The sequence below is a fragment of the Chanos chanos genome, chromosome 1 (genome assembly GCF_902362185.1).
Source record: "Chanos chanos chromosome 1, fChaCha1.1, whole genome shotgun sequence".
Classification (NCBI taxonomy): domain Eukaryota; kingdom Metazoa; phylum Chordata; class Actinopteri; order Gonorynchiformes; family Chanidae; genus Chanos; species Chanos chanos.
The window spans coordinates 16910615-16930347 of record NC_044495.1 but is presented as its reverse complement, the minus strand read 5'-3'; the positions used below and the strand labels follow the sequence as shown (position 1 = coordinate 16930347).

Here is a 19733-nt window from a genome sequence, read left to right as displayed (position 1 = left end):
CATTCTATTTAGAGTATGATTATAACAGAGATGCGACAATTTGTGTACACACATTTTTATGTGGGATTATATGGTAGAGGGGGATCTTTCTATGACTGATGACACCAGACTGACACCAGTTCTATTTGTGGGTAGAATTGTGAGACACAGCCATTTCTAGAGCGGATAAGCAGAGCCGACAACCTCTTTATTTCACCAGCTTTGAATAGCAAGATGTTTAGAGAGGATGCTACTCTGAGTAGAATGATGGTGGACGATTCCTACTTTGGGACTGTGATAGTGAATATTCATTGATCACGAAGTAATTAGTGGAGATCTCTCTTTAAATGGATCAACAGTTGAAAGTGAGACAGAGAAACATATCTAGGTGCCTTTAGCAAATGTCTGCCCTTTGGCCCCTGACCAATGCTCTTGTCCGTGTAATGTAAGGTTATTCCAGAATGTTATCCAAACAGCATTTCGCAATTCACAGATTCCTCAGTCCTCTGAATGTGTATTCAAGTATCAGACCAGGCTTTCAAAAAAGGGGGCCAGATTCTTTCTATTCTTAAGAACATTTGCGCTGATAAAAAAAACCCCTGATAATATCATCACCCCTAATAAATCCAATCAATACTGATTACTTAGTAGTTTTGCAAGGTTATATCCTTATTTCCACATCCTCAACAATAATTACTTGGTTTGGATCAACAGGATGAGCAAAACGGTTCTGGCAGATGAACCTCACTGTATGGGTTCAGTACTTTATTGTTCAATACTTACTGAATAAGAATGTTACAGGTGTATAGTGGTGTTATAAAACTGTGTATTTCATTTTATAAAAATATAACAGTGGTACATCATGGGATTAATCAATACAGAGGGTGTCAATTGTAGGCTCAGTCGTTTCAGTCATTCACTTTTATAACAATGGAACAGCCCTATGTAATTTAGGTGTTAGAGACTGATAGTTGAAATGTTACGCTTTAGTTAAATCATTAACCTTATTCTTCTGTCTGTCTCTGTTTCCTAAGAAAACAAAAAGTGAATAATGATCCGTTGAAATGACAAGGGATCCCACATAAAACTTGTCCTTTTAAACATGTTAGAGAGGTTATTACACAGTGGAACAAGTGAAACACAACAGATAGACAAATACCGATTCCCACATAGCTCACGAACAATGAAATTTTTCGGTCGGTTATTATCTGATTCAGTAAGCTGGAATACCACTCAGACATATACATGTATATGGAGACACATATAGGACAATTACGTTTAATATGTATTACACCAAAATCATACAGTATGCCATATACTTCGGTTTTCTGTAATAAAAAAAAAAGTATCTCGGAGGTCATAGTCTCATAGGGGTATGCGGGTTATTTAGAGGCCACGCGTTTCTTTGTACAGTATTCTGCTTATTGAAATCATTTACTGCTCTCCTGAAGGAGAACACTTCGAGTCTCACGTCTACAGGCGTGTTATTGCTGTATTAATCTTCCTTTTTTCTTTGGGGAGTTCCAGTGACAAACGGTTTACCAGTGTTCACAGCTGACATCAACAGGAGTAACACGGTGCTAGCCAACATGCGAGTCAGCACACCTCTGTGTTGACATTCGGCAACTGCGCACTGGTGTTGAGGGGTGGGAGGGTGGCAGCTCTCCTACTCCACATATATAGACAGGGCAGCCTCAGCGAACAGGCTGAGAGAATGGAAAAGTGCACGGGTAGTGGGGCTATCAAAGAGTGAAAATCAGAAACATCGAAAAATCAGAAACCAAAAAAGATCGATGCGTTTTAAGTGAGTAGGGGGTCGTTTTTGAGGAAAGCGTTTTCCACATATCTCGTCGTTGCATTGCCATTCCATACCGATGCCGGCTATTTTCTCTTGGCCTCGCAACAGCTCCTGACTCGGTGACTCACCAGTTCATCCATTTACTGCATATTGTCTCTGGGTACTCGGACATCACTGGAAGCAGAGTTTTGGCTTCATGATGAAGTTGAAGCCCAATCAGACCAGGACATATGACGGCGAAGGTTTCAAAAGGAGAGCGGCATGCCTGTGCTTCAAGAACGAACGGGAGGACGAGGTATGGAGGGCGAGTTGTCTCAGTGACAGTTTCAGGAAAATGTTGTAGGGATGTGATAGCTGCACAGCTAACTGCTCTCAAACAGCCTTATAAAAGGTTATTGTATCTCTCCGCAGTTTTGTATTTTTAAGAAACAGTCCATAGTGTTGGACTTTAGCACAGGTTTATCGACGCAGAATTTTTAAAGTCATTTCCTCTGTAGCAATTTGTGTTAGGATTAATGCCTTGAAAATGTTTATGTCTTTATTGACAGAATATTCCCTTGTTGATTTGATAACGTCGTTTATCTTTTACACAAACAAGTCTTTGTGTCCATTCACAATCGCATGGCCCCTGCGGCTATCCAGTTCAGGCTAGTTTGGGACGGCAGCAACGCAACCAGGCGCCCTCTGCTATTGCATGATATGGGCAGGTCTCCTAGTAGCGAACGAGATGCAGCAAGCTACATGTGTCATTTTATTCTCTCCCTTTGATTGCGATAATTATCAAATTCACTCCGATAGCTGTTGTTATCTGAATCCTGTAGATATGTGTATTGGGATCTACCTGCTTGGTTGTCTGCTATTCGACCCCTACCTATGAAAGTTCGCTAACGTTAAAAAAGGACCCTACGTTAAAGTCTGCTCATTTTAACCTTATTCATGAAGAGTTCCTGACTGAGGATACTATGGTAGGCATTACAGAGGTTGCTGAGTGATTGAGTCACCGGAACTATCTCGTAATCTGGAGCCGAAGTCTGTTTTTAAAATTGGAATTCTTAAAGGGAGTTCTGAAATGTAGAATAGCATTTATGCAAATGTACAAAACCTAATGGTGTTCAATTGGTCGTAATTTGTTCAATTTGGTTGTAGCATAAAGCATAATCCCACGCGTATAGCCCCGCACAGACAATAATCCCATTAAGCGACAAGAAGAATCTGCTTGGACTACATATGTGGTCTGTGTGAAAATAGGATCATCGAAACTAATCGGCATTATTATGTAATAATGCAGAACGATCAACGAGTTCATTCTTTTCCCTCGGCATATATTTCCTTTGTGTTATCATTATAACCTACAAGGCACTGAGTCAGAATATTTCTTTTAGGATTTCTCAGTACTGTTTTCATGGCCCCATGCCCCAGCTGTTCCCTTGTATTGACATGCACACAGCATACTTCTAGGAAAAACCTGTCAACAGGTGTATGTGTGTGTGGGGGGGGGGTGTGGATATTGTATTATGGTTTTCACTTTCCTATTAATTGTGATTATCACTGCTGTGGTTTATTCTCTCTAAGACATGCAAAAAAGAAGTACCACAGTGAGTGCACTTGCTGAATGTGGAGCATTTCATGTCCGTGCTTTCATGTGGCTTTAGTCTTAAACAGCACATCATTTCTCATATTGTTACAGAAGTTATAAAGTCATGGACTGTCAGTAGTAAACCTAGTTAGGCATTTGGGATGCAGCCTTAGGTTGTGTTTTCATAAATCAATCCAATCTCTCTCTCAGTGCTTAATCACCCATTCTGCCTGCCTGCTCTAAAGGTTGCCATGCAGACGGGACAAAAGATCCTCCAAAACCAGAAGGTTCTCCCTCCTACAGACATTTGATCAGTTTACACTCCTCCCTAACCACTGATCCCAGACAAGCTCCACTAAACCTGCATTCTCAGATCATTCACTCTGAGCTTGTATAGAGAGCTGACATTGGACCTGTCTGTGTTGGTTTAGTGTGGGAAGTGGAGCTGCCAGCTCTTTGTTTTGGAGAGTAGGGATAAAACACAAGAGGACTGGGATCAGTGACAGAGATTAAATGGGAATATGGACAGACACAAAGTTGATACCCCTGTGAATATGGCTTAATTGACGCCTTTTACCTCTACCCCTGACCACAGACCACTGATGATTCAAACTGCTGTTCTTAAGATCCTCTCTCTCCTGGAGCTGAGCTCTTACCTAAAACCACGGCAGGAGTGTAGAGACCGCAGCTATTACTTAACTTCACACATATGTGATTATGCATGTTAATACTGTAGTAGTCTCTGCTGAGTTAAATGCACAGGTTATTAGATGGGGGTGGGTTGGGTCAGCTCTTGAGTTTCCTGTTATGGTGGGTTGGTCAGCCTGTTTACAGAGGGGGATGGGGTGTCTTTACATTTCATAGCACTCTAAAGTCAAGCTAGGTCCGTTCAGTCAGCATATAATCAGTTGCAAAGCAGAAATTGGTTTGGGTGAGTTTGCCCAATTTTGTGAGTGAAAAAGAACTCATTTATGGAATATGGAGGTGCTTGAAGCTTATGTAAGAGTTAAAGCACTGAAATTCTGAAACACTGATGCTTCATTTTATGTTTCTATCGGGTAATGAATGTAAAAGCTGAATGAAGAGTTCAATGGCGTCCTTTTGCAGCGGGACCTTGTTAGTCACTACTGCTTACTGTGGTTCTGTTGTATTGACTATCGCTCATTTGCTGTGCTGATAACAAACACACACTCACCTGTGCATACACACAACACCACGAACATGCACACACACACACACACACACACACACACACACACACTGAGAGTGGGAGTATCAGAGTGTACAGTAAAACCTCAGATCACCATGTATTGAAAAGAACTTGCCTTGTTTCACCATTAGTTCAAAGGGGTCAGGTGTACACAGCCAACAGTAGTGTGTCCATTTCAGAGGAAATGAGGCGTTTTATTTCCTGACTGAATTCCCGGTGCACACCGGAGACGCAGAGAAATGCGGCCATACAAATAGCTCTTCAGTTTTCAATTCAGTTCACTTCAGTGTTTTTAATTATTTGGTGACGTCTCTCCTTTGGACATCAGGGTTACTGAGCGGCATCAGTTAATCAAGCCACATTTTTGTCATCTTAGACATCACCATTAGCACCACACCATCAGAAAGATCTTTACAAACAAGTGTTTTGATACAATCACTTGAAGTGTTTTAAATATACTTTGTTTTGTATAAATATGATTTCACATATAAATTATAATATCATTTATCCATTGGATCACCTGAACCTCCCTGTGTGTAGGATCAGAGCTCCTTAAATATCTCTGAGGAGAAGAGGCCTAGAGCAAAATGACTGAACTAAACTCTAGAGCAGGTGCCTTAATGACTGACATTAGCTAATTTTTTTTTTTATCATGCTCAGAGTTGTCAGTCGTAGATTTGACAGAGGAGTATTTGTATTAAACATATTTTGACAGTTGTCAGATGTAGGGTTAACTGCTGTTGATTTCCAGTAAAATGACCAAGTTTGGAGGCATATGCACACCTTAATAGTTCAACTGTAATACGTTTAGATAATCTCCATTGTTTCTGTGTGGTGTCATCTTTCTCTCTGTCTCTAGGCACGGCATGTAACTGGCTGCAAACTATCTGTAGTGACAACCTTGAGATGCCATGAGCTTAAGCGTACACAAAACAAGCAAAGGGACCTTAACAGCTTTTTTATGGCCTTGTCCCTCCCAGATTCATCTTCTCCACCCCTCACTCCCTTACATATTGCTTTTCACATATGTATCTATGCACACCGCCCCCACATACAGAGATGCACAAACTTGTCTTGCGTCACTGAACTGAGCTCAGTGTGTTGTAAATGTCTTATTGAGGGCTTTTTGTATCTGGTCTTGTAGACAGTACATCCACACACATTCTGTGTGGTGTAGTTCAGTTCTGACGATCAGTCCATCTGTCAGACTGGTCACCTGCTCACACTGTGATGTTCCTCTCCTGGAGGTATGTGCTGTTCCATAAAAATAAACCAGCTGTCTGGGCAAGGAGAATCCAGATGGCCCCGAGTGAGATGACCGCAGAGACAAGGGTTGACACGTGCTGACGTCCCCTGTGGTCCTGAGACCTTTCTCTGCATTTCCACAATCCCATTAGCCTGCTACCTGGAGGCCTTGCTATGTCCTGCAGATTAACTTTACGCTAGAACTTAGCGGCGCATGCTGCCAGCACTCCGATTTCTGTGTGGCCAACAGCCATCTGTCCATGACAGCTGACTGGATTAATACTCACCTACTCTCACAACCTCTGATTTCCCCTCAGCCTAACCTGAGCTGACTTACTGTAGGAGCACTGTAGGGTTGCTCGCTAACTTGGTGACTGACTGTTCACTGATCTGTTGTTATAGTTTTTGCTTGAAAGTTCCTTGTCCTCAGATTATTTAGGAGAAATTACCTGATATTTGGTGGAGAAAACTGTATATCAGTAATGATCAGTTTTTTTTTCCTGCATTCTTAATCGTGGGCTCTTAATTTAGTCTCTCACCACAATAGCTATTTACTCTGCTATTTAAAAGAGAAGGACAGCACTGGGAGAAATGTGTGTGACCTAAAAGAACTCTCCGATAATGTTAACTTAGGGAAAGGCTAGAGGTACGCTGTGTTTGCGTGTGTATGTGTTTTGTACGTGTAAAATGCAGTCACAGGCTCATTTGATCAGTGTAATGTAAGATAAGGGGCCTGCACATAATCAAACTCTACGCTGACAACGCACACACAAACGCACATGAATGTTTGTCCTTATACCTTAGTGGGTCCTTCTGATTAATTTCAGTTTTAGCATCGCTGGAGATAAATAATATACCCCTAATCATAACAAAGAGATACTTGGAAACTTATGTTAAGAGCAAAATTTTTTTTCAGAAGGAAACAGTTTCTCACGTGGGGCCTGACAAATGGTCACAAAGGTCGTCACTTGACAGACATTTAGGTTATACTCTCTTGGGGACATTTTGTTCACATAGTTATACGATAGCACACACACACACACACACACACACAAGCTGAAGCTGTGAGGCAGGTAAACTGTGTCATTGTTACCAGGAGGAAAACATTTGCATGATGAGTACAAGTGAGTAAAGAGAAAGATGAGGAGTATTGGCTGGAGTGCTGGAATGTTATCAGAAGTTATACAGGTGTATTGTAAGAGGAATAATAGCAGAAGTCAGAAGGTGGTCAGGGGTCAGGGTTAGAGCACTAATAGCTATAAGTGTTTGTGTAAGCCTGGGCAGGGGTAACAGTCATGGTGTTTTGGCAGGTGTTACTGGTAAGCAGCAGTCGACACCCAGACCAGTGGATCGTCCCAGGAGGTGGCATGGAGCCTGAGGAGGAGCCGTGTGGAGCGGCAGTACGAGAGGTGTTTGAGGAGGTAAGATCATCATCATCATCATCCTCTGAGATATCTGTTAAGTCTGTGTTTGTTGTTTTAATCCAGGAGAGAAGAGTCCAGCATGAGATTTAAATGTCGGTGAAACCAAACTCGGGCTGTAATTGAATAATGTAATGTCATGGTTTGATGTTTTTGTTTTTCTTCTTTTTTGTTTGTGTAGTATTTTGGGGTTTTCACACTGTGTTCTAAATTCAGTTTTGGCTGTCACTCTTCTGGCCCATTTCTATTTCAGAGAGCAGTTCTTACTCCAGAGTGAAACTTTTCTCTAAAATGAGAGACGGGAAAAAACACTTCGTTTCTGTTAAAACTTTACAGTCAAAACATTTTTTTTTTTACCCTTGTCTGTTAACTAATTTTTAGTCATTTTAAAAGTAACTTTTTTCTTTGTAATTCAGTGAAAGAGACTTGGTGATTCTGGCTCTAAATGTAAATTGGCTGTTAGTTTGTGGTCTGCTACAGATCACTGACACAAACCACAAATCATATCTTTGACATATAGTAAATAGAGGCTGTAAAACTATACAGCAGCACTTGAAATAGTGCTTGTGACATTCAGCGTAAACAGTTTATGTCCATTCATTCTTTTGATAGTTAGTGATGTCATTTCCTTTTCTTACTTGTAATCTTTTTTTTCTTTTTTGGCTAGCTATGCGTTAAATAGGGTTGATAGAGTTGTTATGACTTGTTATTGACTGAGCTGCTGAGAGCTGATGGCAGTACATCTGATGGTTTCCAGTGTGATTTTTGACCTGGTACTCTGAGAGAGAGAGAGATTGTATTTTCAGGTCATCAGTTCAACATGACCCTGACACTCATTAACCTCCGAAGGTCTGGCTACTCAGTCACATCATCAACAGGCTAAACTGGGCCTTGTGCTAGATTCCAGAATATTTTCAGATCCGCTGTCTGCATAGGTTATGATCTACAGGTTTAGGTCACAGAGAGGCAGACATTCTGCAGGAGCCTCACACAGAAATCTGAGTCTAGTGTTGAAGGGACACCCTAGTCATGGTAAAAAGAGCACTCAGAGTCAGACCATCTTCCATCTCACGTGTGGAGCAGGGTTTCGCTTTGGATTTGGTTTAAGTTGAGGATTTGGCTTAGGGTCTGGAATTTGGCACATGAATAATGCTTTGTAAAGTCATTTCTCTGTTCCAGTGAATCCTTATTGAGGATTTGTTTCCTGTTTTGTATGAGCTAAAAATTTAACATCCTCTCTCCTCTCTCTTCTGTGTGGTACAGGCTGGAGTGAAGGGTAAACTGGAACGTTTGCTGGGAGTATTTGAGGTAAGGCTCCACTTTGGACTCTTCAGTTCAGAGACCAATTTTTGTCACTCATCCGTTGTCCCTCACTCACAACCCTCTGGGGAGTTCAGACAGGGTTATATGACAAAGTCACTCAATTCAGTCTGGCTAGTCAGCACTCACAAACAAATGCCCTCAAATCTCTGTGAAGTGAGAGTGTATGTCAGGTCAGCAGGATATAATTGCTCGTTCTTATAACAGTGATAAATGTAAAGTGAGAGGGTTTGCTTAATTCATTTAGAATCGGTGCGGGGTTATTTTGCATATGGAGAGAATGACAGTCATAGAAATGTTGTGCTCTTGGACTGTGGTTTTGAAACTTTGTTTGTCTTTCATCCTAAAAGCAGAACCAAGACAGGAAGCATCGCACATATGTGTACGTGTTGACTGTGACTGAGACGCTGGAAGCATGGGAGGACTCAGTCAACATTGGTACGTCCACACCTTGAATATGATACAGGGATGAATCAACAGATCTAGGCAATCTTTTTGTAGTCCTTTTTAGCTACATCAGCAACAGCAATACATGTTTTGTAGCACATTTTGACAGTCTTTTCAGCTCAAAGTGCTGTAAAAATGACAACAAGAATAAAAAAAAAAAAATATTCTGCTTGTAACCTGCCTGTAGCATTCCATGTTAGCTCCAGTCTGTTGAATTTATCAGTACTTGGCTCAGACACAGGTACGGGATGAGTACAGTAAAGTTCGTTTAGAAGAGGATTTTTCTTGCATTGTAAGCTGGTACCAACTGCTGAAACTTATTTACTTGCCTACCTTATTCACAAACAAGTGTCTCAGTAATTAAAACCAGCACTATTTGTGGACATCACAGAAAAGAGCCCCACAGAGCTCCTCTAGTTTGGTGTCAGAGTCACCTGACCTTTAATGCTTCTTCATAGGTACACAAACACACACACACACACACTGCCCTCTGTGTTTCTAATTTTTGATGTCGGGTTGGCTTACCTTTCCGCATCTTTACATAGAACTTTGCATATTCTGTTTCTTCAGTTCGTGTCTTAAGAGCGTACATGGGCAGTAGTCCTCCCGGAGGGCAGAAATATACGTAGGGTTTTTCTTCAAAGCCACACAGGGGAACCTTGTTCTATTATTATACAGATAACTGAGGTGCTTTTGGAGCCTCAGATTATCAAATTTAGGTTTGTTAGATTAGCACTGTTGGAGTGCTGCCCTCCAGGTGAAGAGCTTCCCAGCCAGGCCTGTCAGAAGATTCTGTCCAATCACTGCAGTTTTCATGCGGTTACAGAGCAGTCCATCTCAAAGTTATATGTACCCTTTGTTTTTGGTTCTAAAAATGTTCATTGCATAATTCCATAGTATATTCTCTTTCAAAGGTTGAAATACATAAGATACATTTGTAGATTTGGCATTCCCTGATTTTCAGGTAAAATGCAAGAGACTGCATTTGTATATTTATTTGTTTGTTTGTTTGTTTTTATTAATCTGTCTGGGAACATTGAGCTATGGACAGGCTGAAGGCATGGATACGCTATAGCACAAAAATCCTGATCAGAGTGCATTTTGTCTCCCCCTACAGGCCGAAAGCGGGAGTGGTTTCCTGTGGAGGAGGCCATTAGAGTTCTGCAGAGTCACAAACCCGTCCACGCCGAGTACCTTCGCAAACTCCGTCTCAACCGCTCCTCCACCAATAACAGCAACTCCCTGCTCACATCGCCACCGACCAACGACAACGCACCTCGCTACAACACGCCTCCAGCTTCCATGCGGAGATAGAACTGCCTTCTGGCGGTCCAGTGAAATACGCGCTCACACGCACACACTCCTCATACACACCTGTACAGACCAACCAAACCCTCCCTTGACAGACACAGATGTTTGCATGGACGCACCATATCGCTTACTCTGTGTCATTTGCTTATTAGTGCTGGGACAAACCAAAGCCATATCTGAGACTGCTTTGAATTGGTCTAAGAATGCCTTAAAAACATTTTTTGTTGGTTCTGAACAGAGATGCAGGGGGTTTGTCTACTGCTAGTTGATATTGTTATTAATGGTGTTGTTATTACTTTTATCGTTTATTTTCTGTTGTTGTCTTTAATATGAGTAAAGGTGAACATTTTTTCATGGATGAAGAACTGAAGTGCAGTTACACTAGCTCTTTGATTCTTCAGAGCAGGCAGGTGAGGCAGGGCATAGAGATGGCCTTTGAAAGTTTGGGTCACTGGAGGTTGTGAAATATGTACAGAACCTGCAGAACCCACACGTTTAATAAAAACCTTTCAGTTCTCCAGAACCGGATTACATGTTGACCTTCACCTGTTCTCCTCTCAGGCTGCTTCCACCTCAGTGCTCATTGTGTCAGTCAGTCAGCACTACGTTGTTTTGTCTTTACATATTTGTCCTCCTCATTCCCAGAAACAGACATCCAGCAATAGCCCTTTAGCCCTCACTCCTGGCTCTGAATGACTGTGTCCCTTTCTAGATCTGTCAGTGCTATACACTGGCACTGCAGAACTGGTATAGAACGAACAGTCAAGGCAATGCAGAGCTCCAAAAAAAAAAAAAAAAAAAGGTCTGTAAATATTTTGAAGCATTGAAATTAAGTAAAAATGTGTCATATGGTTTTTAATGGAAATGCAAATGTATTAACATTACTTCTGCTGTTAAGAAATCTTTTCTATTCTTGTTTTTTTTCTAACTGTAGAAATATGAAACAAACAAACAAACAAAAAAACAATGAAAAATGTGTTGTTAATGTGTATGTGTTCCAGAGGATGAAGTGTTGTAACTGAGTCAAATGTGTTCAGCACCAGACCCACCAGGTCCACATGGAGCAAATATAAGCTAAAAAACAGAACTGATTTGTTTGACATAGACCTAAAATTTTCATGATTCCCTGATATGAGTACAGCTGTAAGAATATTGACTTCCTAGATAGGGAATCCTTTTCATATATATAATTTATTTCAGACTCCGTTAAAAACACACACACACACACACACACACACGATCCTCTGTAGAATGTGATGAATGTTTTCTATTTCTTATGTTGTGTACACTAAATGGATTTAAAATTCAGATGGTGAGAAAACTTGTGGTTCATAAGTGGTCCATAAGTGAGTTCCTGTGATACTATTGGCTGAAGCCATTCAGACTCCTCCCACACATCTCCATGTGGCCTTCTGACTTCTGACCATTACACCTGCACACACTGGCTGTGAGGCAGCAGGTGCTTTAATCCTGAGCTCCGGTTGATCAGAAATCACGAGTGTCCTGCGTACATGAGCATGTATTTTTGTTCCATTAGAAAAAAAGAGAGGCTGTCTCTTGTCCAGTGCCAAATGCTCAGGGGGTGTTAAACTATAAGAGGCCAGAAAATGCTGATGTTTCATAGACTCCAAGATGAGTGCTCTCTCAGAATGTTGACGTTGGGATCACAATGTTACACCGTTATGTATGTAATGGATTCGTAGTCCCTAAAGAAATGCATAAACATAGTTGACCATGCTTGGTGCCATGAGGAGAAAGTGTGAGACAGTCGATTACCACAAAGATGGATGGGAGATTGTTATTTTCCATGGGTAATTGGTGGGTGGGTTGGAAACCCTGTGGTCATTGTGAATGTTGTAAAATGTTGGTGCAAGACAAGGGCCTGTACATATGGAATGTGCTGAGGCACTCTCCTGTCTGTCAATGCAACACGGTCAACCATTTTCTGTCTCTTTTATGCCACTGTGTACAATTGCTCATATGGAAAATAGTAATCTGACACAAAAAACTGTATCCTGTGTTAAATGTGATTCATTAAAAGGGAAAAACTTGACTTACTGTATCTTAATGTCTGGTGGCTTCACTCAACTCCATTTTGACACAATCCATTTTGTCAGAGTTGCCTCCGTTTTATTCACGTTTGTCTCTTTGAACCTGTCTGCTGGATTTGACTGTGTCAGTCACTAGAAGCTTCCCTCCACTGACTCATATCCAGGAACCTCAAGTTCTGTTCTGTCATGGTTTACTTTCTGTCTAAAAGACTGCTCATACGAGGCCACCTGGAGATGCTAAATATCATCACCATTATCACCTGGAGTTCCTCACAAGTCCTACCTCGGTTCCCAACCCTTCTCTCTTTACAGAATTCCTCTAACATCTGTCATTGCTTCACCTGGGTATCCACATCATTTCACCACAGATGAAATGCTCAACCTTTACTCTTATTTCACTCAGGCAACATCCTGTATCCCTGCCTTCTGTTCCGAGATTTTAGCCTGGTTATCCAGTCATAACCTCAAACTTGAACTTGTGAAGACAGAGCTCCTGCTATATGTCTTTCACATCTGTTCAGCAGCATGCAGGCAGATGCTATACATCTCCACTGGCTGTCTGTGGCACCACATATTCAATATAAGACCCGGCTTCTTGTCTGCAGTGCTATAAGGAGAGCCACGCTAGTTTATCTACTGGGTATGTTCTGTCCTTAGGCTGCAGTACCTCCTCTTGACATGTTTAAGAATGTTGGCCGAAGTTACAAACTTGCACCATGAAAAAAAAAACTTGAACCATGAAAAAAACTACAATGAAAATTAGTGTATGTGAATCTTAGGTGATGTTCCTCTCAAACCAGTCAGTTCAGTCAATTAAACTATCGGGTTATAACAAAAGCCTATGCATACCTCGGTCCATTACTTATAACTTTAAACTGCTGTAACACATACACAAGCACTTCAAATGGAAATCTACTTTCTGTGCAGACTCCCAGGATGCACAGTTTGCATGTTCGAATTAGTACAAATACAACACTGACCAGTAACACCGTTTCAGTATTTGCGGAATTTTATTTTGAAATCGATTGTAGCAATTATAAACCGGAAGTGTAGCCGGCCTGGTTTTCCTTGCGATTAAAGGGTATGTTCTGGTACAAGGGCAGGATGTCTGACAGTTCTGTAGCTATTTAGTCGCCCATAAGTATCTGAAACACAGGTACCTATATCCAGATGTTGGAGATCTACAATTCTGAATCCAGTCCGATTAATAAATATCCCATCACAAAACATAACCGATGTACATCGGAGTCATATTAAGGAGACACCCTGAAAACAAATTAATTCTGTGATTTCCTCAAATATATCTTTAAATTTATTTCGTTGAACTACTACTTTTTATTTTCAAAATGTCCCTGATCCATGTTAGTTGTGTGATCAGTATACCATATTTATCCACAACCTGTAAATCTCTGCTAGGAACGTAAATAATTTGTCCGTGTAATTACGGACGGATAACGGAAGGACTAGTCCTCCAGTAAGTTCTATGGTGTGTTGCAGGCCCATGTGGTGTAGTCCTAAAGCCGGCAGCACTTATACCGAGGAAATATACCGGACGTTTGACATATTTATCTGTGAATGAGAACTCCTTGGCGTAGCTTTAATTGAGAACATGCTGAAAGAGGCATTAGAAGGGCAGGTTACAGTGGTCTGTAACACCATTGCCGGTAAGTAAAGGCTCATCATGGTTGTTCTGCTGATAGCGACTTCTATTAGCCTGCCTGCTAGCATAACGTTGGTGATAGCATCTGGGTTAGCACATAAAACTGGTTAAGGTGCTTCCCTTATTTAGAGGGTTTTGTCAGCTGGAGGTGCATGAACGCACATTAGAGAGTTAGTAATACCATAAAAACTGATTACTGATGTAACTTACTGACTGTAACGTGTGTTAGTAATGAAACACAAGATTATGCAAAGCATAAGAGTGCTGACTTATTAATTTATCCATGTTTTCATGGCCGAAATTAATAATAATGTTCAATCTGAACACAGCCAGAGTCTGCTGACACACAGTGTTTTAATGAAGTCTAGCTCAGTAAACCTGTTATTTCTGAGACTGGAATATAAACACACACAGACCACAGCTCTCTCTCTCTCTCTCTCTCTCTTAGCCTCAGTGCAGATTCAGGTGGAGCCCGTGGGTCGCTGGTTTGAGGCATTTCTGAGGAGGCGGAACAGGAATGTGTCAGCCTCATTTCAGGAGTTGGAGGAAGAAGAGGAGTTATCAGAGGAGTCTGAAGATGAAGAGCTACAGTTAGAGGACTACCCCATGCTCAAAACACTTGACCCCAAAGACTGGAAGGTTCTCTGACACATTATACACTTATCCTTGTCTTACCCTTAGTATATTACAGTAGATTTCATAGTGCCCTTTCCTTTTGGAGTCAGTTACTTCTTACAGAAGAATTTAAAGTAATCACTGAATTATTTGGACACAGTTCAAAAGGAAATTCCATATGTTATGAAAAGGTGGATGATACGCTAATTCCTGCGGTTGGTTGTTGTCTCTCTCCACCTTCCAGTTAATAAATATCGTCGTGATATTTGTAGTTACAAACAGACTGCATCTGATAATAGTGCACAACCTGTAGTACCTTGTGATCTTGACAAGAACTTTTTTGTGAGACAGTCAGAAATGCTCTGTATAAAGAGTAATGTTAAGAAACCCTAGATTAATAACTGACAGTATCGTATATTTAAGTGTTTCTTTGATTGTAAGTGTGATGGTGTCTTTGTTTATGGAATATTGTTTTTTTTTTTTTATTGTCTTGCAGAATCAAGATCATTATGCTGTGCTGGGTTTGGCCCATATGAGGTACAAAGCAACTCAGAAACAAATTAAAGCTGCTCGTAAGTTATTTTTTCTTACAGTCTAATGTATGTGTGTTTGACATGTCACTGGAAAGAGAACAGTCAAATGTCTGTGTGTTTGACATGTCACTGGAAAGAGAACAGTCAAATGTCTGTGTGTTTGACATGTCACTGGAAAGAGAACAGTCAAATGTCTGTGTGTTTGACATGTCACTGGAAAGAGAACAGTCAAATGTCTGTGTGTTTGACATGTCACTGGAAAGAGAACAGTCAAATGTCTGTGTGTTTGACATGTCACTGGAAAGAGAACAGTCAAATGTCTGTGTGTTTGACATGTCACTGGAAAGAGAACAGTCAAATGTATGTGTGTTTGACATGTCACTGGAAAGAGAACAGTCAAATGTCTGTGTGTTTGACATGTCATTGGAAAGAGAACAGTCAAATGTCTGTGTGTTTGACATGTCACTGGAAAGAGAACAGTCAAATGTCTATGTGTTTGACATGTCACTGGAAAGAGAACAGTCAAATGTCTGTGTGTTTGACATGTCATTGGAAAGAGAACAGTCAAATGTCTGTGTGTTTGACATGTCATTGGAAAGAGAAATTCTAATTACTCATCTATTATGGTTTTTTTTTTTTTTTTGCCCACACAGATAAAGCCATGGTGCTGAAACATCACCCGGACAAACGGAAAGCTGCAGGAGAGCAAATCGTGGAGGGTGACAATGATTACTTCACCTGTATAACAAAAGGTAAAAATTGTCTACAGCCAAATCTGTCATCTGAACACACCTTAGTTTGGTAAAAGTATCAGTGAAATTTCTGTTAGCGATTACATGATGTTTTATTGATGTTTGAGCTGTACAGATGTGGTTTTGATATCTTTGTTGATTTGTCATTGTAGCAATAGAAATCCTGTCAGATCCAGTGAAGAGAAGAGCATTTGACAGTGTGGATCCGACGTTTGACAACACTGTACCCTCTAAGGGCGAAGGCAAAGAGAGCTTCTTTGAAGTTTTTGCGCCTGTGTTTGAGCGGAATGCCAGGTAGGAACAACAGGCAGTGTTTGCTGAGAGAGCAAAAGGTGAATGATATCAGAGCTTATACTTTGTCTGATGTCTTTAATAGATGGTCTACCAAAAAACACGTCCCAAAGCTGGGCTCCATGGAATCATCATTTGAGGAGGTGGATAATTTCTATTCTTTTTGGTGAGTATTCAGGCTACTTTCTAACATGGCTTCTTTCATCAGTGCTCTTAGTTCATATTCACTAAGCATCAATGTCCAGCTCATTATAGGTAGTGGCATTGGTCTATAGTGCCCAATACATGTATTTAATGCTTTTATCTCTTCTTCTGCTAAATGTTAAGAGACAGTGTTCCAGTATGTATATTAAACTTTATTTACTTTTGTTTGTTCATCTTTTCCTGCTTCTGAGGTATAACTTTGATTCCTGGAGGGAATTTTCGTATTTGGATGAAGAGGAGAAGGAAAAAGCTGAATGGTAATTTAAAACAACAGAACTAATAAACATAATGATCTTTGGATTTACATTTGCATTGCTTACAGTTTAAAACTAAAGTGGTCTTAAAACACTGTTGGTTACGTCATACTCTCTCTCTTTTCATCCCCCGATCCAGTCGAGACGAGAGGAGATGGATAGAAAAACAGAATAGAGCGTCTCGAGCACAGAGGAAGAAAGAAGAGATGAACAGAATACGAACACTCGTCGGTACGATTGTTCTGTCCATCTAATCTTCTAGAGAGTGTAGACTTTGACATTGTTTCTGTTCCAATAAACACTTTGTGTTTCAGACACAGCCTATAGCTGCGACCCACGGATAAAGAAGTTTAAAGAAGAGGAGAAAGCCAGGAAGGAGTCAGAGAAGAAAGCAAAGGCTGAAGCCAAAAAGAGAGAACAGGAAGAGAGAGAGAGGGTCAGTCACTCTGTCAGTGATGCACAAACACACACACACTCACACTCACAATGCATGGTTTTCCTGTACCTTACACTAAACTCCTTTACTCTCTGTTACAAAAAAATCTGACAGTTTCTCAGCTTAACACTTGCTTTTGTGTTTTGTCTTTGAAATGAGCTAAGATGTGTTAGAGTGTGTCGCTCAATTAGCTAAGATAGTTTAGGATGTGTGCTGTTGGAGTGTGTCAGTTGGTTAGGTGAGATGTATGATGGTGTGTGCATTGTAGGAAGTTTCAGATAAAGTGTGTGTGTTGATGGCTCAGATAAACAGTATTAAGTGAGTTGTATACCTGTCTGTGGGACATCTGTGTGTATGTGTGTGTGTTGGCTGGGGCTGGTTGGTTGAGTTATATTTCTGGTCAGATGGCATGTGTTTGTTGATTCCACAGGCTCGACAAGCGGAGCTGGAAGCTGCACGATTGGCTAAAGAGAAGGAGGAGGAAGAGGCCAAACAGGCAGCCCAGCTTGCTAAGAAGGAGAAAGAAGCCCAGAAAAAAGCAATTAAAAAAGAACGACAGAAACTCAGGACAGTGTGCAAGGTTTGAAAGACAAAAACGTGACCTCCCTTCTCTTGCAAGATCCTAAGTAAGAAATGGGGCAGTTTTAATTTTAATTTTTTAATCTTTTGCCTCCAGAACTGTAATTACTTTGCCGATAATGAAGCAGAGAGCGTTAAAATGATGGAAGAAGTGGAGAAGCTGTGCGATCGCCTGGAACTTGTGAAGTGAGCAATGGCTTATCCGATATTATTTCCTCGTATATCACATAACATTTTTGATTCATCTCAATCAATTCACACACAATTTTGTCTCCTGAAATGAACAGTCGGCGCTTGTGTTTTTATTGTGCCATTTCAGTTTACAGACACTAAATGAGGTTTTGGCATCAGGGAATAAAGAGGAGAGCAAGGCAGCGCTGGAGAAACAGGTGAGCTCTTAACCTAAAGAACATGGGCCAGTGACTTTATAGGACTCATCCCAAACATCTGTCTCTTGGTTACTCCACAGTACATAGCCCCTCACCTCCTAACTAGTCAGAGATGTGACAGGACAAACTGAATGAGTTTAATACAGCTGATCACTGGGAAAGCTGAGGTTAAGTACATTCACCTAAGTATCAGAACTACACACGGGGGTTCCTGTCAGGTTGTGTTTTGCGGTGGGCACTTGAGCGAGTGTTTATATGAATATGTGTTGCAGGTGCAGGAGGTGAATGCACAGCTTCAGCGTGAGCGGGAGCTGGAGGTGCAGGCGCAGCAGGCTGCGCGGGGCTCAGACCAGAGCAGCTCAGGGGGCGGCTCAGGAAACCGTGGCTGGAATGAAGAAGACCTGCAGCTGCTCATCAAAGCAGTCAACCTCTTTCCTGCTGGAACCAACGCCAGGTCGCGCATCTCCACAACTAACACACACACACACACACACACGATAATGAGGGACTGTTTTACAGGAAGGCCTTTGTGTCGGCGTTTCTGAGGTCCCTGGTTCTTTTTGTCATAGGTGGGAGGTCATTGCTAACTACATGAATCTACACTCAAGCAGTGGCGTCAAAAGGACAGCCAAAGATGTCATTAACAAAGCTAAGAATTTGCAGAAGCTTGGTAAGAGCTGCACTAAAGTTCATACATTTTATTTTCATACTATTTGAGTAGGATCAGAGAAATGACCTCTCTCTGTCTCTCTCTCTCTCTCTCATTCATTTCCAGACCCTCACCAGAAAGATGAGATTAATAAAAAAGCTTTTGAGAAGTTTAGGAAAGAGCATGCTGCTGTTCCTCCCACTGTGGATAATGCTGTACCCTCAGAGAGATTTGATGGTGAGATTTCACATCCTCCCAACATTCAACAGGTCTCATTCTTTCAGAGTGGTATACTCTCTCTGTCTCTCTCTCTCTCTCTCTCCTGGTTGATAAAGGAAGGGGTGATACAATGTACATTCTCACAAGGGCTTTTGATATGTTTTCTTTAATACCAAGGTGCCACATTTATAAATAGTTATCTTTCTCAGAGCTCATGAATGGAAAATTAGAAAATTCTGATGCCGTCTAGTTTGTGCTTCTGTCCGAACCTGTGTAGCTTAACTGTGCCTCCTCCTCCACCCTCAGCCTCCTCTTCAGATTCAAACATGGCACCTTGGACAACAGAGGAACAGAAACTTCTGGAACAGGCACTTAAGACCTACCCCGTAAATACACCAGAGAGATGGGAGAAAATTGCAGCCTCCGTGCCTGGACGCACTAAAAAAGATTGTATGAAGAGATATAAGGTGAGTTTTGCAGCCTGGAAGCTAGTGAAGAGAAAGTTAGGGGTTCAAATCCCCTCGAGGTTTAAAAGCACTCAGAGGATTAGAGTGCTCAGAAGATTACCTAATAATTTTCTGTTTGGCATTGGTAAATCTGACTTGACTGGCTAACCAATCTGTGTTGAGTCTACAGAGTTGTGTAAAGGTGTGGGTGTGTTCTTTGCTCTTCAGGAACTGGTGGAGATGATCAAAGCCAAGAAAGCTGCCCAGGAGCAAGTGGCGAATAAAAGCAAAAAATGACAGGCAGAGCCCACAGGAGCAATCCACACACAAAGCTACACACACACACAC

General features: G+C 41.2%; 2 protein-coding genes across 2 annotated transcripts; both read left to right on the top strand.

Moving 5' to 3' along the window:
- The first annotated feature begins 1973 nt into the window (after window positions 1–1973).
- On the top strand, window positions 1974–10310 carry nudt4b (nudix (nucleoside diphosphate linked moiety X)-type motif 4b). Its single transcript, XM_030784879.1, has 5 exons — window positions 1974–2072; window positions 7119–7229; window positions 8493–8537; window positions 8900–8987; window positions 10114–10310. Exons 1-5 carry the CDS (start codon window positions 1974–1976, stop codon window positions 10308–10310), a joined length of 540 nt encoding a protein of 179 aa, XP_030640739.1.
- Window positions 10311–13885: 3575 nt separating this feature from the next.
- Window positions 13886–19722, top strand: dnajc2 (DnaJ (Hsp40) homolog, subfamily C, member 2). The gene is made up of 17 exons (XM_030781657.1): window positions 13886–14022; window positions 14467–14657; window positions 15130–15205; window positions 15820–15918; window positions 16071–16212; window positions 16295–16375; window positions 16605–16670; window positions 16807–16898; window positions 16982–17103; window positions 17534–17683; window positions 17780–17868; window positions 18002–18071; window positions 18344–18525; window positions 18641–18741; window positions 18847–18957; window positions 19246–19406; window positions 19614–19722. The coding sequence occupies exons 1-17, from the start codon at window positions 13968–13970 to the stop codon at window positions 19680–19682; spliced, it is 1857 nt and encodes a 618-aa protein (XP_030637517.1). The 5' UTR covers window positions 13886–13967; the 3' UTR covers window positions 19683–19722.
- Window positions 19723–19733: the final 11 nt, after the last annotated feature.